Below are 24,069 nucleotides of genomic sequence, written 5' to 3' on the forward strand. Positions count from 1 at the left end.
TTGTCACACTGCCCTACAGCATTTGGACCGAGATTTCCTTGTATAAATACATGCTTGTAAACAGTGTGAGTGTCTTAAGTCAGCTGGTATATTCTGTCTCTCTGTGTACAATAAAACTCACTCTCCAAAATACAGTGGCTGCCTTCAAACTGACTGTTGAGAATGATCTCCAGCACACACAAACTTGTAAAGTACTTGTGTGTTGTTTGACGGACTGCCAGATGTGATGGGTAAAAATTTTTCTGGGAAAAATTTCAAGAGTATAATGGTCTCAGGGATCAAGCACTGTCATCCATGACCTATGCCCTGGCACTGCTAAAGCAGAAATGCAGATGCAGCCACTAGATGCTATCTGCTTCCACTTACTCTAAGACATTACTATTTCACAGATATTTCTGTCTGCTCAAAATGTGTGAAATAACATGAGGGCTGTGATTCAGGCTCCCACTGTGGCATGTTTATGGTATGAAACAGTTATATCACATATACTTTGACTTGTGAACACAAAGGGATTTTTCAGGGAAGAATGATCTATGATTGTGAAAATTTGATGATGTCTCAGTTGCTTAGGAATTTTGCTGAGAGAATTATTCCAGATGAATGACTGGACTTTTTCTTTTTTTTTTTTTTTTTTCTTGGACATGCCTAGTTTTGACTTGGAGAAACTATGAAATGTTTTAATCAAAGGTTATACACAAAGGCAGTTACAGTAATATGAAGGTCTAGACCCCTTTTTATTTAGCAATGTAGAAGACTCAGTATCCAGTATTGAAAAATGAGTGTGTCATTTTAAATAAAAATGTCAAGTATTGCTTAATTCATAAGCTACAAAAGTCCATCACTGCAACAGGTCCCAGGTGACAACAAACCCAGAGATCTTATTTCTACCATCACAGAACCATCAGGCATTCAAATATATATTAATATGTAATAAAAAAATGAATCCCATTCTGAAAGAGACTACAGGTTTTAAACATTCTATTTGGACTGTTTTTCATATCCCTAAAGTACAAAACCAATTAGAGTTCTCAGTCATCCTGGGCACAATCATTCTTTCACTGACATTATGACAACAAATTATTCATATTGGATTTTGATGGATTAATCTCCTGAATATCTAACTTGGAAAGTGTAGTTTTACAATTCTAAATACCTTAGAGAAATGAAACACCATTTTAGAGTTTTCTTCAGCTTTTTTTTTTGGGGGGGTTCATTGCTCTTTTTACATTGAGCCAACAGAGGTAGATTTTCATTTTCCTTGGCAATCACCTTGCTCTTGCGATGGTGACCCATTGTATTCAAAGTCAGAAAATTGAATTCTGCATCAATAACAGTATTTTAGTTACAGTAGGCATATCTTCCCCACCATAAAACATGAGTACAGGGCTCTTTAATATTTTCAAAATCTGCGAGTCTATAAAATACTGACATATTCATGACTGAAAATATCTGGAGTCTCAATTATTAGCAATTAAAATTTCCCTCCACCAACAGGAGATTTTTCCTTGTTGTGAGAAATGTTGGATAACAGCACTAGATTGTTATCCGACTATCTTGGGGTAGTTTCAGATCTGGGATATTATGCTGGATAAAAAGGTGAAAGTGACATAAATGTGAGCTTAAGATAAGCAAGAAAAGATTTCTTGTTGTGCAGTGATGTCTTTCAGGTCTAGGCATAGAGACCATAATGGCAGTGGGATCTAGCAGTGTGAGATGAGTCTAAACTATTTCCTTGAGCAGCAGAGTACTGAAAAGAAATAGTAGTGATTTAAATTAATTTCCTTTTCTCAGTATTTCAAATTCTGCTCAGCATCCTTGCAGAATCATCCTTGCAGCTCATAAATGGACTGTTTTCAATGAACACTTATTCAGAGCTTTTTCAAAGTACTGGAAATAATTCAAAGTACCTTACACCTATTAGCTCAAATTTGAATTGAACCCCATTGAATTACATCAGCCCAACAGCAGGAATGTCAATAGTTCAGGGGAAGTTATAAGATTGTATAATGGGTAATTATGAACAATTTTCTCACGAGAAAATTTTCTTCTAAAACTATTCAGTTATTTGATTTTTATATACCAAAGTGTGTATATCTGTTTTCCTTACAAAAGCTATGAATATGCTGTGGGTGTCCTTAGTAGCAAATCCTTGCCTGAACTCTTCACTTCAACAAAACTGTGTGATGCTTTATGGCTTCTTTTAGATTTGCATAGTCTAGGAGAGAATGAATTTTTCTTGTACTTCCTGACAGCACCAAGAACACATCAGACATTTATGGTGTTCACACATTGTGACAATAATAAAGTATATTTATGCAAGAGAAAAGAGGAGCAAAATATACAAAGTTTACCTTTATACCTTTGGTGTGGAGTTTCTTAATCAAAATTTTCTAATGTAACAACCTTTTTTTATGCAAAACAGAGTTCATAAAAAATTTAATGTGACACATGTATCCTTTTAAGCAAAACTTGACCAAGTTTGAAACTCTGTTTTACTGTATCTTCTACACACTGCAGTATACAAACAGAGCATCTGGCTGAGTGAAGTTGTGAAGTAATGACAAAGAGAGTAAGATGATTATGAGACTATTTCAGCAAATGAGTGTGATACAGCGAAGTGGCTATTGGTGGAATTAAAATATAACTGGAAAATAAACAAAACAAATATTTGGCTAAAAAAATGTGTGAGAATAGCCTTACTCATATGAGAAGGTGACATTCAGATAACGGTTGGTACAAGTACCTGAACAATGAGGAAGAGTCCCACTCCAGTGGCTATCTTCTTGGCACTCCCTCGTAGAATTTCCTATGAGCCTTCGACCCGCTGTGCACGAATAGTGAATTATGGAGCCATATGTAAATTTGTCTCCTGAAAGAATTGCATTTGCAGGTACCCCAGGATGTCCACAAGAAATGGCTAACAAAGGAAAGAACACAACATTATGAGATGTTTTCACAGCAAAGGAAAAATCTCTTATAACCTTTTAAATACAAGGCTGGTTCCACAAAATATACGTGTCTGTCTGGATTTCAGCTCTTACATAGCTTCAGTTTTCTTGTTGCAATAGATGATTTATTGGTCATTCGTAAGATTAAACAAAAAACTATGTATAAAATTAGCCTATTGAGTTTAGCCTTTCTCTAAAAATATATTGTTTTCTTTCCTCATTCATTTCTGCTCATGGTCCTTCCCCACAAAGTGTACAACGTCTTTTGGTTAGTAATAGGAAGGAAGACACCAAATAAGGCTATTGCCGTAATGTGCTTATATATTGCAGATATGATAATGTAAGTAGCTTTATTGTATCTACAACTAGGTACAGTTTAAGCAGCATAGTGAAATAAAATATTTATTCTGTAATATTATTATAGCAATGTGATGAACTAGAGTGAGCAAGAGGAAAATGGATTACTGATAATTTTAATAAATTTAAATCATACTTATTTTTCTAAGATACAAGAAGTAAGGAGCATGCTTGCACCAGTAAATATTCTGGCCAAACTAAAAAAAAAAAATATGCGGCTATTTTGTATTTAAAAATGTATATTTTCCCTATATATTTTACTACTGAAATGTGAATAAACCCACTTTTTCAGGTTATAGCTCATATTGACAGATATTGAAAGCATAGATTGATGTGAAAAAAAAATCCAAATCAAACAAAACTGCTTGGGTTATGTGACTATTAGATGCATAGTAGTATGAAAAGCATAATAAAGAAATAAATTCACCCACCTAGTGACATTTATTGCTCTGGTATATAAGTGTAAATCCATGAAATAAATAATTGTAGTAAAAAATTGCAATTCTGTAAAGCAAAAACTTTAAAAACTATTGATGTGTTTCAAATTAAAATATACTTCAATTTCATTTACTACTTCTTTTAATTGCATTGCAAATCAGAAATCATGACAGCAAATTAACAGTGATCAGAGAAGGAAAATATCTCAATGGAAATTAAACTCAGGCAAATTGTTACTTTGTTTGATGAAGCTTGCTGATCATAGGAAACACCAGATTTCCTCCCTCTCTGAGGAGAATATGATGGAGGAAATATGAAGTGATGTTATGAAAAGACCCTCTTGAGCAAAATTTTTCCACACGACATTTCACATATTTGTTCTCACATATACACTACAATGAATCTGAAAAACTATAAATATCTGATATAGGCATTAATGGTCTTAGACTATCATTCTAAATTATAACAAATAAATAATAACTTTAGATTTCCCTAGTTATTTCCGGACACCCTAATGATTCATCGATAGGGGAAAATAATGTTGACTTTCTAGAATTTGAAATAATAGTTCCTCAGTTCCCTGGAAACACATTTTTAATAATGGTAACTTGCATATTTTGCCTTAATCTTTCCTTACTGAGATGTACAATTTGCAATTTATTGATCTTAATGTCCACATTGTTCCTTAATAGATGGCTAGACTTTATTCTTTCACAATTTAAAGTCACGCATAATTCTTTAATGCTAATCCAACCAAATGGACACTTACACAAACACTTTGGCAATGATCTATCCCATAACCCATTAGCTTTACAGGTCAGTGCAGATGAGCCCAAAAGATAAAAGCCCTTCTTGCAATGGTATGCCACACTCGTTCCGTATTTGAAACTTTCAGGATAATTCCGCTGTCCGTGACGAATTGCATTCTCCACAAAGCCAGGATCAGAGCAGTTCACCACTGTAAGACAAACAGTATTCACTGCTGATGCATAACAGCAATATCATAAGTTTAGCAATCATTTTCACTGCTTCACTAGAAGCTCATGATTGTGATTCGTCTACAGTTCCTTTGTGGGTTTTATTTGACTCAAATATCAGAAATATTGACTCCTAAGTAAGACACTAGATCTTTTCGCTTTGAAAATAATACTGCAATTTACTCCAGTGCTTTTAATAGTCTTGGACAAGATAAACAGTATCAAGTATACAATGGGTTCAAAGATGAAAGAGAAATTGGAGAGGTTTTTTATTATTCCCTTGGTAGGCTTGGTTTGTAATTTTTAAGTGAAGGAACAGTACCTAGTTCAAATAACAGTTTGACATTTTCTTTTTTTTCAAATTTCTTCTAATGAGAAAATTTGCCTCTAATATTAAAGACATTGTCTGCTATTAATGTGTAGAACAGGAAAAGGAAGACAGTGAAAATCAAATACTTGATAAGGGAGTATGAGTGAGAGTAAGTACCAAAGAGCATGAAGTAATTTCTTCAGATAGCCACTGAAAACCTAAACAAATTATGTTTTTTTTTTCTGACTGTTTACTTTTTATATAAAGTATAGCTGCCCTCCCCACTCCTTCATTTAATACTTTGCAGTGACTGCAGGGTCATAGAATCATTAACAGCTTGGGTTGGAAGAGGCTTTTTCAAATATCCAATTTTGCTGCCTGGTAATCTGAAAACTTTATGAAAAGTTACAAACACCTACTCCACTCCTCCCATCTTCATTCTAAAGATAACAGCATAAATAAACTACAAAAAAAGGGCTTAAAATATTATTATTATCATTACGTAAAGATCATCAAAGAACCACAGGAAACCACAGTCATTTACTTCAGATCACTTTTCATAAAAAAGAAATCAATGGACAAGAATATAGATAAGATTATCATTTTAGAAGTAAGACATACATAGTCCCCAATGGACTGCTTTTTACTCCTTTTATTCAAAAGCTTAAATTTTACCATACATAAAATTTAAATGTGCTGATTAGACAATACATTAGAACAAGGCATCTTGTGCAAATACTCATTCATTGAACAGACATTTCATTCAATCAGCTAAAAAGTACCAGGATTTTAGTTAAATTCTTACATCCTAAAATTTAATCTGGAGCAAAATCCAGTTTTAATTTATTTACCCTTATCTTTTAAAGCTATTCTCTTAAAAGGGTTAAATGTTCATTATTTTAACCTCACAATTCTAAATAAACATATACCTAGGTCTACAGAATGTCTCATATGAATCTGAAGTTTTCCTTCATAAAAATTATTTTAGAAGTAATATTTGGGGAAAAGAACACTTTTTGGCATAAAGAAACTTATTTTTCATGTACCAAATGTTATTAAAAACACTGACAATACAATTACACAGAAAAGTCCAATATATTTTTAAAAATTAGTATTACAATAATGCACACAAAACATTAGAAAGGTATTAAGTAGAATGATTGTGTTCAATGATAGAGATCCGGGTTTTTTTGTGGGTTTTTTTTTTTTTTTTGGGTTTCTTTTTCTTTTTTTTTTGTGTTCCTGAGCAGTAATAAAACTTTATTCTCCTAACTGAAACTATTACTATTTGATTTATGGTGAATCCTATGAAATAATTCACCAGAGAAATTACAGTCAGCTTACATTATAATAGTTTAGCTTATATTTCATATTAAAAACTTTTATTTAAACATTGTTGTATAACCATAACATTTTATACAGAAATCAGATATATGCAGGTTAAATTAATATGTGTTTACATAAGATTTCATTGACAGAAAACAAATACCTCTTTAGCTCTTGACATTTATTTTCTGTCCCATAAAACAGGGAAAAATATCAAGTCCTAATATCTCACTGCTCTTTGAAAGCTGTGAAAATTTTGGATGTGGAAGTCTGTGTCTCTGTACTTGCTTTGAAGAGCTCCAAAATCCTTTCTTCTGGGGATCTCTATTTAAGAGTATTATCAAGAGAAAATGCTTTTTTCTTTTACATGACACATTTTTTGTTACTGCTTTTTTTCTCATGGTTACTCATCTTTGCCAGCTAACTCTAATTCTTGCACTGGCAATACAACTATTATTGTAGAACGGGGATGCATGTGAAAGTCTGTAAAATGTAGAGTCCACTGACAGGTTGCCTTACCAAAACAATAAGCTAGATCTGAAGGTGCTCATACGTATTCACAGTACAATCTTTTCTCACAGAAACCAGTTCCCAGAAACAACACATGCTGCATCCTAATTAACCCTGTTTCCTAGGCAATTAGACACAGTGTAGTGCTGGCTAGATGCTGCCATAAAGTTTATGCTTTTGGAACTAGCCTGCATCCTCTGCATAGTTATAAGTTGCCTTGTACAAACACATCCTTAAACTTAGTTTTCCCACATAAATGTATACACGTTCCTAAACATTTGAATACACATCTGTATCAATGTGAATTAAAGAAAGCCAGCACTTGTTTTCTGGCATGAAGCCAGTAGATGGTAGCTCAGTCTATGCCACTGTATGCTGCTACCCTCCAGAACAGGGTGAATTTCTCTGAACAGCTCATGAAGAATGATCCTTCTGTCCATACTAACCCCTGAGCCATGCTCCAAACAATTCCTGTGAATGTGTCACTTGGTTCAAATGAAAAACCATCTAAATAAGTAGAATCAATTAAGCTCCCACACCAGGCACTATTTAAAAATAGATAGATTTAAATTTAAACACAGAAGTGAATATTTCAAAATCTTTCTATTTAGCTAAAACTACTTTTTATGGTAATTTGATTCCCAACCTCACAATTACACAATGCCATTGTTGTGATCTACCATATCAAAAAATGAAGTTCAGGGTTGTATGGAATATTTGTACTGGTATAGAACAAAATTCAGGTCTTCTTGAGACCTATATCCATGTTATACATGGATACCATTTTGCAATGAAACTGCATATCAAAAAGTAACTATGGCAAAATAACACCTTTCCATTCCACTGATACCTACCTTTTTTAGCAACTACACCTTCAAGAGCAGCTCTTCCCTTAAATGACATAGATAAAAAAGATGGAATTGTGCTTTATGGCTGTAACAATATATGTAAAATCCTGTGGAAAAATAATAATTACATTCCTCTGCCAATAGTCCAAAGCTGAATTAATATCAGTTTATCAATATATCAATCATATTTAAATTTTTTCTGTATTAGAAAATTTATCCTGGTACTAATAGAACTCCTTGCTGTACTCACAGAGATCCACAGTACCGAAGCTTGTTTAGTAGCCTGAATTTAATATCATCCAAATTTGTTTTATCTAAGAAATATAGCACTAAAAACTGGACATTCACTGCTTAAGCAGCTACAGTAAAATTTCATTAATGAATACACAAAATTAGTGGAAATTTGCATGAAGACACATACTACTGAATTCTTCCCAAGCTATAGGATGCTTCATATGTTTTATCAGATTAAGTTTCTTAATGTGTCTGATGAATCTTCCTCCATGCAATCTATATTTTTAGTTTACTTTCTGATGGGATTTTTGGGTGGTTTTGTTTGGTGGGTTTGTGTTGCTTATTTTAAGGTTTTTGTTTGTTTATTTGGTTTGGTTTTGGGTTTTGTTGCTGTTATTGTTGTTGTTGGGGAGGACAGTATAGATCTAAAGGCACAAACCTTTAAAAGAAAGTGCCTTCCAGAGCAAAAATGTAGACAACTTATCATAGTATCATAGACTATCAGTCACACAGAAATCTCATTTGGGAGTTGTAGGAACTCCAGAATATCAGAAAGTATTATTTTTTAGCTATAATATTGACTGCCTATTTTGTTTCTAGATCAGAGTAATAAAGAGTGAACTACTTTATAGATAAAAATTATGCAAAAGAAAAAGCAGTAAAATAAACAGTAAAATGCCACTTTGTAATTTGTTCAAAAGAAAGTACAAGGAGTGCTTATTTTTCACTGCAATTTAGAGAAAATCATTGCTACTGAACTCAAATAAGTACTAGATTAGTTGAAAGAGAACATTGAAAGTAAAGTTCAAATTATTTTAATCTCAGAAGAGTCTATTGAAACAGAAGAAAAATCTGATGCATGTTAAAAATTCTTGCATTTATCGAAGGTTTTTTAGATTCATGAATACATCTATTTTCAAATATTCTTTTCATCCTATGGATTATTCAATTCTCTCCCTAGGTTTAATTTTTAACCAGCATTCACAAGAGCTGTCCCTTTTTTAGTGAAGGTGAGATTATTAACTTAAAACAAAAGCAAATGTAACTCTTCAAAATTAAATCTTTGGTTTAACAGGTAATCGTGCCAAGTTCGCTTACAGAAAGTTAGTATTAGAAATTAAAAGGAACTTTGCTTCACGAAGATATACTGGCCCAAAGCTACCCAAAAGCAATTCTAACTGCAATATCTGGAAGTCAATAGGGAGAACAGAAAAAGTTAATTCTCCATGCAAACCAGAAATATGGAATGTTCAAGGAATATATTGCAGTCCCAAAGTATCAATTTTTCTGTGTGATTCAGAGTTTTCACTCCAATACCAGCAGTATCTGTTTAGACAGCTCAGTGATGAATGAAATACAAAACAGTCACCAAACGCATAATTTAAGCATGTGCTCTGTGAACAAAATCCTTGCATCATACATGAATGCATATCAAATGATTATGCAAGAGAATATGATCTCTGAAGTTAAAAAGTAACCACAATTATGCCTGCAGTGCCACTTAAGATCAGCTATCAGTTTTTAAATATATACACAAGTGTGCTGTTGCTAAGAAGGGCTGCAGCAAGGAGTACTTTAGAAAAGAATTTGAGTCGGCTGGAATACAGAACTAAGGCAGTATTTTCCCCAATTGCCTTTCACCCTGGGGACTCAATTGTAAATCACAGTGAGATTAGATGGAGATTGCTCTCTCTCAATGACATCTGTCAAGAGTTCTGTGGGAAATGAATTCTGTTGGTCTTGGTTTAGTCTTCTGAGAAAAGCTGGAGAATATTCCAAGTCTGCCCTGATAACTTTGGAACCTCATAGTGAGTGGATTCAAGCCCTGGAGGACAAAGAAGTTAGAAGACCATGTCAGAGTCCTCTAGGACAGCTTTCTGTTAAGAAGTTGAATGATCATCAAAAAGTACATCATTCACAGTATTTCGCTTCTTGTTCTCTTTTTTTTTCTTGACAGAAAAAATCTTAAGCTTTTTTATAAACTTTCATATCTTATCAACAGCATTTTCAAACATGTTTTATGTGAAAAGTATTGTATTAATGTTGGTATCTAGAAAATGTTGAGGGACTAACACTCTAGAGTGAATAAAGAGTAGAGAATTCACTCTGGTTTTATGACAAGTTTTTAAAAATGCTGCCTATAAAAAGAAAGAAAGCTCTGTTTGTGAAGCATGATGACAGAATTGCCAGTAAATGGAATTTTAGTAAAGGTCAATGCAAAATCAACAATAAACAAGAATGAAAACTCTGACTTTGCCACACATTACAATAGCAAATTGACCAGAAAGATAAAGTACTTACCTGTTATTTTTCTCTTTTATTCTCTGTATGCAAAATTCGGTTTTGGGCATTTATGTACAAGTAGTATTAACACAGTAGCTTTTTTCAGACTAGTACAAACTCTAGGATCATGACTTTAAGTCCTTTTCTCCAGATTCTTTATTAATCTGAGCATTGTTTTTGCCTGGATGAGGAACTCTTCAGCTGCCTCAAAAGTTTCTACTACCTTTTGAAATCTTTGCCTGATCTCCAGGCTGTTTTCACTCCAGACAGGGGCACCTCTGCCAGATCAAGTAAATATCTCAGACATCGTATGGCATCTCTCATGGCATCTCACTCCTTATTTAGGAATCTTACTCAAGTGCAAGTTATCCTTCTGAAGAATATCAATATGCTATCAATATGAAAAGATTAGGCATATCTGACATTTAAGTATAATTAAGTCGTAACAAACAACTCTGACTTTGGAAAAATCAAAGCTGAACAAAATCCATTTCTCTGTCACGGCGCGTTTGGAGGGGGGGGATCCCCCGGGGCTGTCCTGGGGGCCCCCCCCAGGCTGTGAGTTCGCTGGTGGCAGCAGGCAGGCAAGGAGACTCCACACGGCTTCTGAGGGTGCTCATTAGATGAGGGTTTATTGGGGGTCCTACCCCCGGGAGACAGCATGGTTTCTGATGGAGAGGGGGGGAAAGGGGAGGGGGAGAGAGGGGCTGATAGAGCACTGGCCAGGAGAGCCAGCGAAGAGAGAGAGCCCTGTCCCCCCAGCACACTGAACAGGGAGATTCAAAGTGGGCGCTGAACAGATTGGGCCAATGGGATTACAGACACAGGATACTGCAGGGGAGGATCACAGGCTTGGAATAAACCAGACATTTTCGAGGGGTGAGACAGAGCATACCATTTCACTAAAATATAACACCACATTTCTCAGCTTATATAAATCCTTGATTCCACTGATTGAAAAGTGCTTACATTTAAAGCTGCTTTAACTTTGAATGAGAAGGATTGGTCACCAGTCTCAATCTCTCCCACATTTCAATCAGCTGCCATCAGAAAGGTTATTTTTCTTGTCAGTGAAGGAGTGGAACTTATTACCACTGGTTCAAATGACATAGCCACTAAATATAGCATGATAAAATTAGCAATTCTTTATAAATACCAGTATCCTGATAAGACTTAAAAGCCTAATTAAACTTTTCAAGAATCTAAGACCAATGAGATAAAGAAAGATAAACCTTTCAAGTTAGAAATTCAGCACAAATGCAGTATAAATAGAGACCTGAATTCTTTATTACTAACAAATAGCCTGGACTTACTGATACAGGCTGGAGAATGTGAGCTAACTCAAACCTCTGCAACTTTGCCAAATGGATCTTCCCATCAAAATGTTTCTGGTCTTAAGAAACATATTTCTAACAGCAGAAAAGCTCCTAAATCTCCTTTATAAAAAGATAAAATGAATTCTAAAGGAAACAGTAGCAAAGGATATCCACTTTTCCTGGTACAGATTATGAATATGAGTCTGCCTTAATACAGGCAGAAAGTATGGTGTTTAATACAGCAGTTCTTGCTTCAAGCATAATGTATGGAAAAAAGACCTGCAGCGCAATCAGGAGTGCAGAGCCCTGATGAGACCACCTGATTCAGTTCTCATTTTGGTGGTTAGGAGTTATTATGACAAGTAGAAAGAATGGAGATTGGCTTTCTGTGCTTCCAAAGACTAAATGGAAAGTGGTTCCAAACTGCTAATGGAAAAAAAAATCCAGTGAACATACTTGGCTTAGAATTTAATAGAGTCATAACTACTTCTGGGGTAGCACATCCAGGCTGCACCAAGCTCTACTCAGGCAGGTTTGCAGCAGGGAATAGAGATCAGCATATTGTAATTTTTCTGATGCCATTTGGCTCCAGTTTAAAGGCAAGTAAACCAACTACTTGACCTATGCTTTATCAAATAAATAAAAGTAAAGTAAAAAAGTAGAGTCCATGTGGAGAAATACAAATGATGAATTTAAAGCCATACTTCAGAGACCTTCAAATTCCAGAAAATGTTATCACCAATCTTTAGAAAATACTGAGTACATCAAAAAGATTAAATATAATTTTTAACAGATATTAATGTTTAAATAATTTTTTAAAAATGGGGTTTCTATTTCACAAAGTACCTTAACATCACAACATTCCCTTTTTTACTTGCGACAGAAACAGTAGGAACATAGTTTTCTCAAGGCATGGGTATTTTAAGAATTACATTACCTCAAAATACAGGTCCAAATAAAATACTAAAAAAAGATGTAGATTTTTAAGAGATAAAAGTTTTTACTTGCTTAGTCAAAACAGTTAACCAGAACAGACACAAAAGCATTCTGGAGTAGGGGGAAATATCATTGCAAAACAATTCAGTGCTTGGAGTGCATTTAGGATATACAAACATATTAAAATCCTTTTTTTCATACAAGTTATTATCATACACCTCTTTAATAGCAAATGTGATCTTTTGTGCACATTACTTTTTTCTAAGCCAAAACCTCCCATTTAACTTCCTTACTAAAGTTCCTGTCAGTGATTACTAAACTTAATAGTTAACCTGCTATTGACAGAACAGACAGAAACAATGTATCATTGCAAAAGGGTGCCTAAGATGTTCCCCACTTTATTTTCCAAAAATATAAAGGTTTTCTATGCATATATAACAGCTCAGTTTCAAAATAAAATAAAATAAAATAAACTTCTACAATAGCTTCAAGCAGCAATCTTTAATTTGTAGCACTTGCTGTACAGTCTTGGCCAAATGAAGCCAACTTCATTATTGACTCAGGTGAACTCAGCCGACGTTTAAAAGAAAGGTCATGTGTAAAATCTCTGTTGAATTAAATGATACAGGTTTGCCAGGAATCAATACTTTCCCAGAAGAATATTTAAAGAGCTGGAAGATTTACTTTCTTTGTAAACAAATTCATAATTCATTGTTAGCAATGAACTTTAAAACAAATGTTTTTCACACATTAGGCAAAAGACAACAAATAAATAAATAAATAAAGGCTTATGCCAGAAAAAGTGCTGTTGCTTGCTTTAAGTAAGTTCTAATCAATTCATTAAGACCAAATTTGACATAGGAATGTTAGTGCATATATATATTCTTTAGTAAATATATTAAGAATATATATATTCTTGTATATATTCTTTAGTCATAATCTGTATACAATAATAATTGAACAGGGAAGTGACAACTAAACAGTTTGCCTGGGGCTTTGACCAGTTAGGTTTTGAATAACTGTAAGAATGGAAAATCCACAATGTCTGTGGGAAATTTATTCAGGTGTTTTATCACCCTCACATTTAAAAAGCTTTTTCTTATATTTGATTTTGCACTCTTTGCATCATGTACTTTCAGTGAGCACCACTAAGAAGTCTGGCCCTCTTTTTTTAGACTGTCCCTTAGATAAGTATAGATGATAAGCAAAGTTCCCCTGAACCTTCTCTCCCCTAAGCTGAACAGCCCCAACTCTCAGTCTCTCTTCAAGTCAGAGGTGAGCCATGAGAAAAGTTTTTTTCTCTGAAGATATATTTAGGAAAGGGCAGAATACACCAGAGACAGAAGGCCACACACATACACAACAGTGAGAAGTAAAAAAGGGAACAGTGAGTTTAGAGGAGAAGGCAGTGCATGAGGGAGTAGATACTCTCTGCAGCCTGTGGAGAACACATGCCGAGAAGTGAGCAGGAACAGCAGAGAGAAACTGCTACATACCAACTGCAAGGTTAACCCACCACCCTAACCTTAAATCAGAAATACCAATTATCAAGGCAATTATATTATAGCACTTTAAATTTTCATATAATTGAAAGAAGAGTCCCCCACTTTTCTAGATCAGAGATGCATGTACTAGGAGAATGGTATAGAAACTACTCTCACACTGATATGCTTTAGCTGAAGTGGATATTGAATATTCCCTTTACAGTAAAACTAAATATCTTCTGGTGCACAAATACATTTACAACAGCTATTGTTACTTTAGACAGTATATTACTCTCCATGAAGAGAGGTTTCTTAGACAAATTGCAAACTTCATGACAAATTTTTCAAATTCTTTAAATCTGTTAAACTCAGTCACAGAGGTGAACAGCGACAGTGTTACGATTAGCAGCAAGGTGTGCTGGATTTTAGCAGGGTGCATGGAGCAGGTGACCAAATTAGGTGAATCCTTGCGGTTAATGATGGAGGACATACAAGACAGTCACCTAAAAATATATGTTGTTATAGAGAAAGAAATACTAAGTGAAGAGAAGAATCATGTGAAGAAATACTGAGTGAATGGCAAAAGTCCAGCTTCTCACCACCTGTATGAGAATAGACATAACTGTAGACACTAAGCCAAGAGAACTCTGGGCCACTCCATTCTGGTAGGAGTTTACTATTCTTAAGTGAACGGATCTTGGCAGAATTGCATCTATAATACTCCTTTCAGAAAACCAATCTCCCTAAACAAGATTTCAGACCATAAATTGGCCTGGATCAAACTCAAATTCCTTTGAATAAATTTTAAAAGGGCAACAAAAGTAGACAGTAGACACAAGTGAAATAGCGTTGTAGTAACTGTAAGCATCCTAATTCTTATGTTCTTTTTTTTTAAAAAATCTTCTCAGTCGTTGCATTGTTTTTCCTTGCTTTCATTTAGATTTGTTTTGCTTTTAATAAATGTAATGGTGTTCAATGTAAATAGCTGAGTAACTCAGCTCATAAATGGCATTGATCTTCCGTAAAGATGTTCTATCTCTTCCTCTGGCAGTCAAACAGAGCAGATTGTGATTGCATCTACAGTATAAGTGAAAAAGTATGTGTTTCCAACAAATAAAACCTTACTTAACTGCCTCACAGATGAGACAGATGAGTTTGTACACTTAGGTCTAGCAAAAGAAAACAGTATAAAAGGGAAAGAAACCCATGAGCCTAAATAGGAACAGTTTACTAATTCTTGTTTCTTTGTTCCAATAATTACATTGCTCTGTTAGTTAACTCACTTGAATAAATTCTGAGGGTAGTGACTGAGAGAATTGCCATCTCTTTATTGTTTTAATGCGAATGAAACATCTAATTCCACACACACTAAGCCTGAATTAGCATCACCTACCTCTGAAACATTACGATGAGCTAATCACCTAAGATAATTATTATTCTTAGAAACAACAGTTGTAGTACAATAATATTTTTAATAAACTAACAGGTGGAGATAATAAAAGCACAATAGCTGAAGTTAAATTCTTATTACATGAGCTTTAATCCCAGTGTTGTATCCTTAGAATGACTTTGCTGCCTGCAATTTTCTTTAGCCCATAAAAGACAAGATACAAAGAACAAAAAAATAGTACTTACACTATTCTAATATTTTTCTAGGGAAAGAAAATAATCAAGAAAAGCTTAGTAACCACTGAATTTATGGAGAAATTTTTGTGTTCTATTTCTTTGCATGTTCTATATAAGACACAGCCATCAGATTCTTTCCAGACACTAAGCATTTTTTAATTTGTTTCTGGTTTACATATTTGGAAATTAGCACTGTTATTAACATTTATAAATGAACCCAGATAATTCCAGCTTTGAATATGACCTGGAACAAAATTTGTAAATTAGAACCATTAAAATACATTTCCTTCCAGAACCTTCACAAAAAGGGCACTGAAGGATATAAAGTATCTCAGAAAGTTTTCCCCAGGCCCTTGACATCTTTCAGTATATCTTACATGATTTACCTCATGTCCTGCTTTCACTTCTTTGTCAGTTTGCATCTATGATAGGTCAGAAGATACTCAGTCTGCCTCAGTGATTCAAAATAAAATTTTTCACAATATTAAATATCAGTATCTTAATGGATTGAGAAAGCATGTACTATACCATTAGAAGTTATTTTGGAGGCATATAACATAAAAACACTAAACTAGTGAACAGATTTTAGGTGTCTGATCAAGATATTGGTGGAACAGACCAAAGATGAGATGTTAGTTCCATATTCTGCAACAATAGCCAAAAACAAAAGAAAATAAATAAAAACATTGGTCAAAAATGGAAGGAGTAAAAAAAGGTTAACTTCTTTAAGTTAAAAGTTTTAATCTTAATTACACTACTGGGATCTGGATAAAGAATTCAATCTGAGAATTGTAGATTGTGTTTTAAAAAGATTTTTCTTTGTCCTTTCCTAATATGTACATTTGATACAGATTTTATTATAACACAAACCTTTGCTTCATTCTCATCTCTCAAACACGTCCACTTTACCCATAGCACACTAGGAATCAAACTCAGATGTCTTCACAGAAAAACCAAGCAAAATTAAATCTTACTTTATCACCCTTTTTTTTTTTTTGTGGGGTAAAAAAAATCAGGTTTCACATCTGTCAGGTTCTGCTAAGAAAAGAGAGAATTAATAATGTTTTGATATATAAATATTCAATTTCATAATGACCATTTATGAAAACTGTATTAAAATGCACCTAATTCAGGCTAGACAGGAAACCAGGATTTATTGACGTAATATAACTTTTGTGGTACAAAGTTCACTTTGTATGTCTATAAACTAAATGCTGGTGATTGCAGTCTGAGAACTTTGAGGTAAAAGTACTGAAAAGTCTAGGCTTCCCCAACACTCAGCTGTAACAACAATCTCCAATATAAAAATGCATAAACTGAAATAAAGATGAGATTAAGTTCCTAAAGGACAGGCTCGTGAGTTATATCCCAGTATTTTGAGGCAGGGTAAAACTCTTACCTCGGCAGTTGGGTAAAGGGCTACTCCACTGCCCATTGCTTCGACACTGTGCTCGAGAAGCACCCTGAAGTAAGTATCCAGTGTTGCAGGTAAAATTCACCACATCATTTAGATTGAACTCACTGCCATTAGTCATTCCATGAGCTGGATTCCCAGGATGTCCACATGTGATTGCTGTTAGAATACAAATAGGCAGGTTAGCATCAAAGTGATAGGTACTGATCCATGGAACCCCTTGCAGGTTGGAGCTCCTTTGGCATTTTGGTTTTTGACTTTCTTTTTTTCTTTTTTTTTCCCCCTTCTGAATTTGTCTTTGGCATTTATACAAGACATATGAGAAAAAGAATAGGATATATTTATTGAGAATTTTTAACTGCCAGTAGAAAAACCTTATTTTTTCAATAAAACTCCTAGAACCTGCTTTTTACCTTATGTTGAAAGTTGTAACAAGTATAAATATATGCATTTTCACACACTTCTGATATTTATTAGACCTTTAAAAATGCATTTAAAAATTCCTAATACAAATAAAGGAAATAATTTTCTCCCAGCAAGCTTAAACATGTAGTAGAGCCAAACTTAATTTGATGCACTATTTCAGAACATTCTGGAGTTATGAAGCATTACAGTTTCAAAGATCTTGTATTGCTTTGCTGAAGTAGTGATTCTTTTAATCTGATTTTCTTATGACTATAAAGAAATAATTTTTGGGAGTAAATTTTTCCCATTATATCTTATGTGTGTTGATTTTGCTAAAACAGAACTTATAAAATTAGCTTATTATGGCCAAGCTCTAATTTTCCATGCGACGAGATATTAAAATATTATAGAAAAAGATATAAAAGCATAGATACTAACAATGTAAAATCAGAATGTACATACACACATACGCACTAACACAGAACTTTTAACTCTGTGCTAGTGATGTTTATCGTACTCAAATAAATAACCTATACACAGGTTTATTTGTTCTTTTGATCCTGTTGTGCTGCTACTCACAAGGAACTAAGAAGAAATCTTATTTCCTTGCTGCAATAAGCAGCAAGTGGAAAGACCTTTCAGAAAATACTTGTCTAAAGTGTGGTCCAACTGGTTATCCAGTAAAGAGATAGGGAAAGACCTCTGTGTCACAAATTTTGCAAGATGAAGGAGGCTGACTTAAGGATCTTAAGATTCTTATGAAACTAAGAATCTTAAGTAGTCCTGGGTGGAGAACTACAAGTGCTTCTTTAGGTATTATTTTTTAAGAGTAAAATTCCTGGTACTTTACAAATCTAAAAACCCTTTCAAAGTAAATTAAAATTATAAAAAGACGTGATCTCCTGTAAAAAATCTCACAAAATAAAGACCACTGTGGGGCAAATTTTCAGGGGCACAGCCCCTCATGTCTTTGTAATATCTCTGCCATTATATTGGATCTACCTGAGATGGATGTCTTACAGTGCTGTGCTTTCTATCATTAGCTATAAAGATCTTGATAACACCCCACTGTTTTGCTGCTGCTGAGCAGCACTGCACAACATCACTGCTATCTCCCCAACATTCCACCTTCCCACTAGTAGGCTGGGAGTGTCACAACCTCTCAATGGGATATAATCAGGTTAGCCGACCAAAAGGATTTTCCATACCATATGATGTTTTCTCAGATATAAAAGCTAGAAGGAAGGAGGAGGAAGGGGCAAGGCAGGGTGGCAGCAGGGAAGGAGGGGAGGTATCATCCATTATTTACAAGCATGTTTTGGAGCAACTGTTACACAAGCTGATGCTCTTTTTCTTGGGAAGCAGCCAGACATAGCTTGTTCATGGGAAGTAGAAAATGAAAATCTTTATTTTCTTTGCTTGCAGATGAAACCATTCCCTTTTCTTTTAGTAAGCTGCAATCTTATTTTTCTCCCCTGCCTTTGTGAGGAAGGGACTGAGAGTAGCTTGGTGGCCACCTGGCATCCAGCCAAGGTCAACCCACCACAGCCATATTTCTAGTTCAGGCTCCACAATGCTCAGTCAGAAAAATATTTAAGTAGAACACATTTCTAGCATTGGTGAACAGTATGTTTTCACTTTACATCTCAGAAATAAGAGTCTCATTTGTATGGGAATTTCTTAAATAAATTAATCAAAGGAGGAAAAGCCTCTGAAGTTTGGATGCTGACATAAACCAAATCATCTTGCATGGCTTTTTAGTCTGGCAGTGTTCTAAGCAAAAGAAAACCATGTTGTAATGGAAAGCATTTGGCAAACTCTAAAAACAGAAACTGATGCCAGCTCTTCTCATAACAGTAATGATAACAAAAATTTAAGAAGAAGCAGCCTGCTGCCCCTCCCATGCCCCCCCAGCTTTGCCCCTTTCTTTTGAGTGAATTTTATTCACTGTACAGTCAAATGAATGCACTAATAGTAACAATGCTAGTTGTGACTCCTTTAATGAATATAAATCCCTTGAAGATATAAATAGGATTTTAAAAGGGCAATAACACTTGGCAGATATTTGCTGCCACTCGATACATGTAAAAAGTTTCATTTTACCCTAAGAAAGAAAATACTGAACATTTAGACACCTAATATATATTGAACAGAGAAGCTGACCATCTCGGTGACTCTGTGTAGATAAAAGTTATGTCTGAATTGCAGACATCTCAAAAATGCATCACTGAAATAGTTTATATAAATTCTTAATTCAAAATAAAACATATATTTAAAAATGGGGGTCTTTAATAAAACTGAAATTAAAAGGAAATAAAATCAACTACATAATAAAGTAGTAAAAAAAAAAAAAGATAAGTTGGACTTTGATTAAATGGCTCATGGTTCAGAAAATGTCAGATAATCTGCCACACAAATGAAGAAGAAGCTAGAGAAGGAAACACCCCACAATTCTAGCACTTAATTTTGGGATTTTCAAAAACAGGTGAATTGAGAAAATATTAAAGGCTATTAAAAAGTTAACGTATTTTCTAACAGATGTAGCATAATTCAATGCCACACCTTAGCTTGCATTGGTAAGGCAACTGGAGGCCAATGTGAAAAAACAAGCAATCATCATCAGAAATGTACAGATGAACACTAGCCCAGCTTTATCCTCCAAGCAATGAAAACATACAAAGGAATTTTTTACTCTTGGTGAAAAAATAGGGGAGAGGTTCAGCAAGCCCATACCTGACATAGCAACTATGCCTCTACAAAGAGAAAGTGATAGTACACAGTTGCAGCCTGCTATTCAAACCTCTTCAGTGTCTATGCCATGCTATTTCTGAAACAACTGTAATCAGGAATTACTGAAAATATGAACAAGCCTGTGCTAGGTTAGAAACTGGATCATAACAAACCTTTTAACTGGCAACAGGTCCAATAAATATCTGATCTGAGCCCAAACACCTTTGAACATCCAATCCACTGTTAATATTCAAATACGTTTAAAATAGTAGCAACAATTCAATGAAAAATTAATTGTACTTACGGACACAAACAGGAGTTTGTCCAGACCACTTGTGGTCCTGTAGACAAATTCGGACAGATGTACCAACAAGGCGAAAGCCAGGATTACACTGGTAGACTACAGTGTCACGATAACTGAAACCATCTCCACTAATATGACCATTTACAATTGGGTCTGGTGAGCCACAGTGACCAGCTACAATAAAAGAACAACCCATCAAAAATGTGTATTTTGGTAAGACTTGCTAAAATTTACAAGAAAAAAACCCCTAACATTTCAATTTTCCTTTCAATAAACAATATATTTAGAGTCAACTACTGCACTGTGCAGAACAAGTTCTCAAGTATAAAACCTAGAGATTTTATTTCATCTACTTCTTTGAAGGAGAAAATCATGAATTAGAGAAATGAGAATTCTATGATGAAATAATAGTACAGGTTTGAGAGTTAAAGACCTCACATGTCTGTGGGGAAAAAGGCAACATTACTAAGGCACGTCATCATAATAAAAAATAGAAGTAGGGTATTTTTGTTGGTACTGACCAAATTGCCAAGCAATATAAAGAAGGGCTTACTATAATTTTGACATGAATACGAATTTATAAGCATTTTCCAGATAGAAGGCATGAACAGGAAGGAATGTCTGCCTGCACTATTTCCTTCTTGATTCAATATTAAACATTTTGTTAAATATTGTTAAATATTGTTAAAATATTACAGAATCCATTATTCCAGGATAATAGCAGTCTTGGCAGTGAAAAAGCCAAGTAATGATTTAATTCATTCTGGATTCTTCATTCTGTTTGAAAACACAGTTGCTGAGCAAAAAACTATTTCTCTTTACTGATTAAGGAGTAGAAAAAAGTTTGTTTTCTTTTTTTTTTTTTTTTTTTTTTTTGTGGTGACAATGATTACATACAACTGCAGTAATTTCATCTGAAACATGTGCTAAATCCTCATTTTGAGAGGTCAGGACTGGGATCTAAGGCTCAAGACTGAAGCTACAATGCGTTGTGTGTGTGTGATCGCTTCTGTTTCATGCAGGCTGCATCCATCAACAGCAACTTGTTTGTAACTTTTCTTTGGGATTCAATCTTTCTAATAAAGCCCCTTTATTATGCTAGACATTATATTTCATTCACACCTAATGGCTCCTCTAAAACACAAGAAGGCTAAATCACACCATTTGATTAGGTTTTCCATACACACAGGACTATTATAAGAATCCTAATTGTAGGATTGCTGATGCCTCTAGGAAGACATTGTGGTATTATTCTGCAAATTTGAGGAAGAAAGTATGAATGCAAAATTTTCACTAATTACACAGCTACTTTTCCCCTTATAACACAGAATATGGCAACAGAGGACACTGAAAGCATATTTTTCTCCTTGAAATGTGTCATGGAATAATTTATCTTATTGTTCTCAGTCCAAATTAGTAATATGATCCCTTTTACCCTTCTCTCTCCTCCAGCCTCACTCAGCCTCTCCTTGTCTAAAAGATAATCCAGCCCCTGGCCCCTTAATGGGTCTTTCCCCTGAACTTGCTTCCTTTTGCAATATCTCTCTTGTATGGTGGAGGACACAAAAACTACTCACAATTTTCCACATGAGTGCTGAAGAGGAAATAATAACCATGACCTGGTGACTACAGTGGTGCTCATACACTCCAGTCTGATATTTTTACTGCAAGGCCACACTTTTAACTCTTAGTCAGCCTCTCCACTCAGTCACCTGGGTGCTTTCTGTAAAGCTTGTTTTTACCCAGTCAGTTCCAAGAGTACTCACAAATGGCATTATTCAAGGCAAAGTGCAGGATTCTGTATTTGTCTTTCCTGAACTTTATGAGCTTCCTCTTGGCCTATTCCTCCAGATTCTAAAGGTCCCTCTTATCTAGCAGTACTAGAATCCACAGATCAAGTCTTCTCCCATCATTTTGTGTCACCTTCAAACTTGCTGCAGCTGCATCCCAATTTGTTATCCAGTGAAAGACAGGGGCTGGATAGTGCGGGACCTTGTATTCATCCTCAGTATCCACTGGCTCCTAGTCACACTTGAAATCAAGAAATTATACCCCTAGCATTTGCTGACTCAATTAGTTTTCCATCCATTTTGCAGTCCCCCCATCCAGTCCCTGTCTTCTCAATTTGGCTACAAGGATACAAGGGGAGACTGTTTCAAAAGTTTTGCTAAATCATAAAGTGAAAAGAATCTTCTACTGAAATCTACATCTCATGAGACAGTCACTGGAAAAGGCTGTAGGTTTTCAAAGTTTGCTTTTGATTCTTCCATCCTGCCTGTTACCAATTATTTTCTTATTTTCTCTATGCCTAGAAATTAGTTCCTAATATTTTCTCCCTATTTTTTTTTTTTTTCTAGGGAATGAGGTAAAATAGAAAGAAATACATTTGGGTTTTTTTCATTTTTCTAGCATTAAATAGTAAAGAATTGAAAAGCAGTAGCTGCACAGAAGACAAACACAAGACCACAGGGGATTTCAAGAAGAAAGATAGATGAAATGTGCCACCTGGCATAAAGAAAAACATTATGCATTTCTCTTAAATGGGGATTTAACAAGTTGCTGGACTTACTATGTGAGTAATTTAATTTACTGATCATTCAACCTACTGTATTTAATGATTTTTTCAGGTAATTTTGACTCATTTAAATTAATTATTCCAACATATCAAGAACTGAAAGAGCACTGCAATGACACAAAATGTATGTAATTTTCTCATCAACTAAAATTAAAGAAAATTAAGAAGGCTGTGAGGGGATTTTTTTAGTAAAATATGCCCTCAAGAATTTAGCAAATTGTTCACATGCGTGAAGGTTGGTTCAGCAGTTTTATTCTAAAACACCTGGAAAGCAAGATACAAATAATTCTATTTTATTTTAGTAAGAATTTCAAATATAAGCCAATCTAATAATATTATACTGCAATTTACCTATGAGTTATCAATTAATGGAGTAGATATTTTTATAGAACCATTGTCCGCAGCAGCATATTTTCATACTGATAAATCTAAGGCATTATATATATGATATAATTAAAAGATGGAATGGAGTAGATTATATTTAGATTTTAAATATCTCATTGACTTGTTTATATGTAGTTTTGCACCTGAAAGGCATAAAGACACAGGGAAAATGTATTTTCAGGAAAACACACTGATCTACAATTAAGTGCCACTGATTTTGCAGATGAAGTAAGGAAAATTTAAATGCTTCCAATTTGCCCTGTGCCCTGTATGAACCTATGGTCAGCCATACACACAAAGCATGCATAAAAACACATAGGTTTTGTGACTTATAGTTGAAGATATTCTTGGAAGGAAAAAAGGGAAAGAGACATATTATTAACGATGTGAGCAAGTGAGTGAAACGGAAAGAAAACTTGCATACAAATTCATATTTATGCTTGTATAACTTATTAAAAAAATACATGCAATGTTAACAAACTGAAGACTTAGTTCATAAATTGAGCCTTAGACTCATTAAGTACCGCCCCTGGTTTTAGCTTTCTTTAGAGAAAAATAATAAAGAATTGACAAACCCTTTCCTAAGATAAAGAAATTAGTGTACCCATTTAACCTGAAATCATAAATTAATTCTACACATATTATTTGGTAACATCAAGTGATA

At 34.4% G+C, this 24,069-nt stretch overlaps 1 protein-coding gene across 1 annotated transcript in view; it reads right to left on the reverse strand.

The window, feature by feature from the left end:
- The window catches only part of CSMD1 (CUB and Sushi multiple domains 1), a 1,092,711-nt gene that overhangs the window by 34,726 nt on the left and 1,033,916 nt on the right, over nucleotides 1-24,069 (reverse strand). The window contains exons 53-56 of the mRNA XM_068183622.1: nucleotides 20,447-20,620; nucleotides 16,993-17,166; nucleotides 4,513-4,701; nucleotides 2,744-2,917 (exon numbers count right to left, since the gene is read on the reverse strand). Of these exons, the coding sequence (XP_068039723.1) occupies nucleotides 2,744-2,917; nucleotides 4,513-4,701; nucleotides 16,993-17,166; nucleotides 20,447-20,620 (711 nt within the window). The remainder of the gene's footprint in view (nucleotides 1-2,743; nucleotides 2,918-4,512; nucleotides 4,702-16,992; nucleotides 17,167-20,446; nucleotides 20,621-24,069) is intronic.

Source organism: Anomalospiza imberbis, chromosome 3 (genome assembly GCF_031753505.1).
Source record: "Anomalospiza imberbis isolate Cuckoo-Finch-1a 21T00152 chromosome 3, ASM3175350v1, whole genome shotgun sequence".
Classification (NCBI taxonomy): domain Eukaryota; kingdom Metazoa; phylum Chordata; class Aves; order Passeriformes; family Viduidae; genus Anomalospiza; species Anomalospiza imberbis.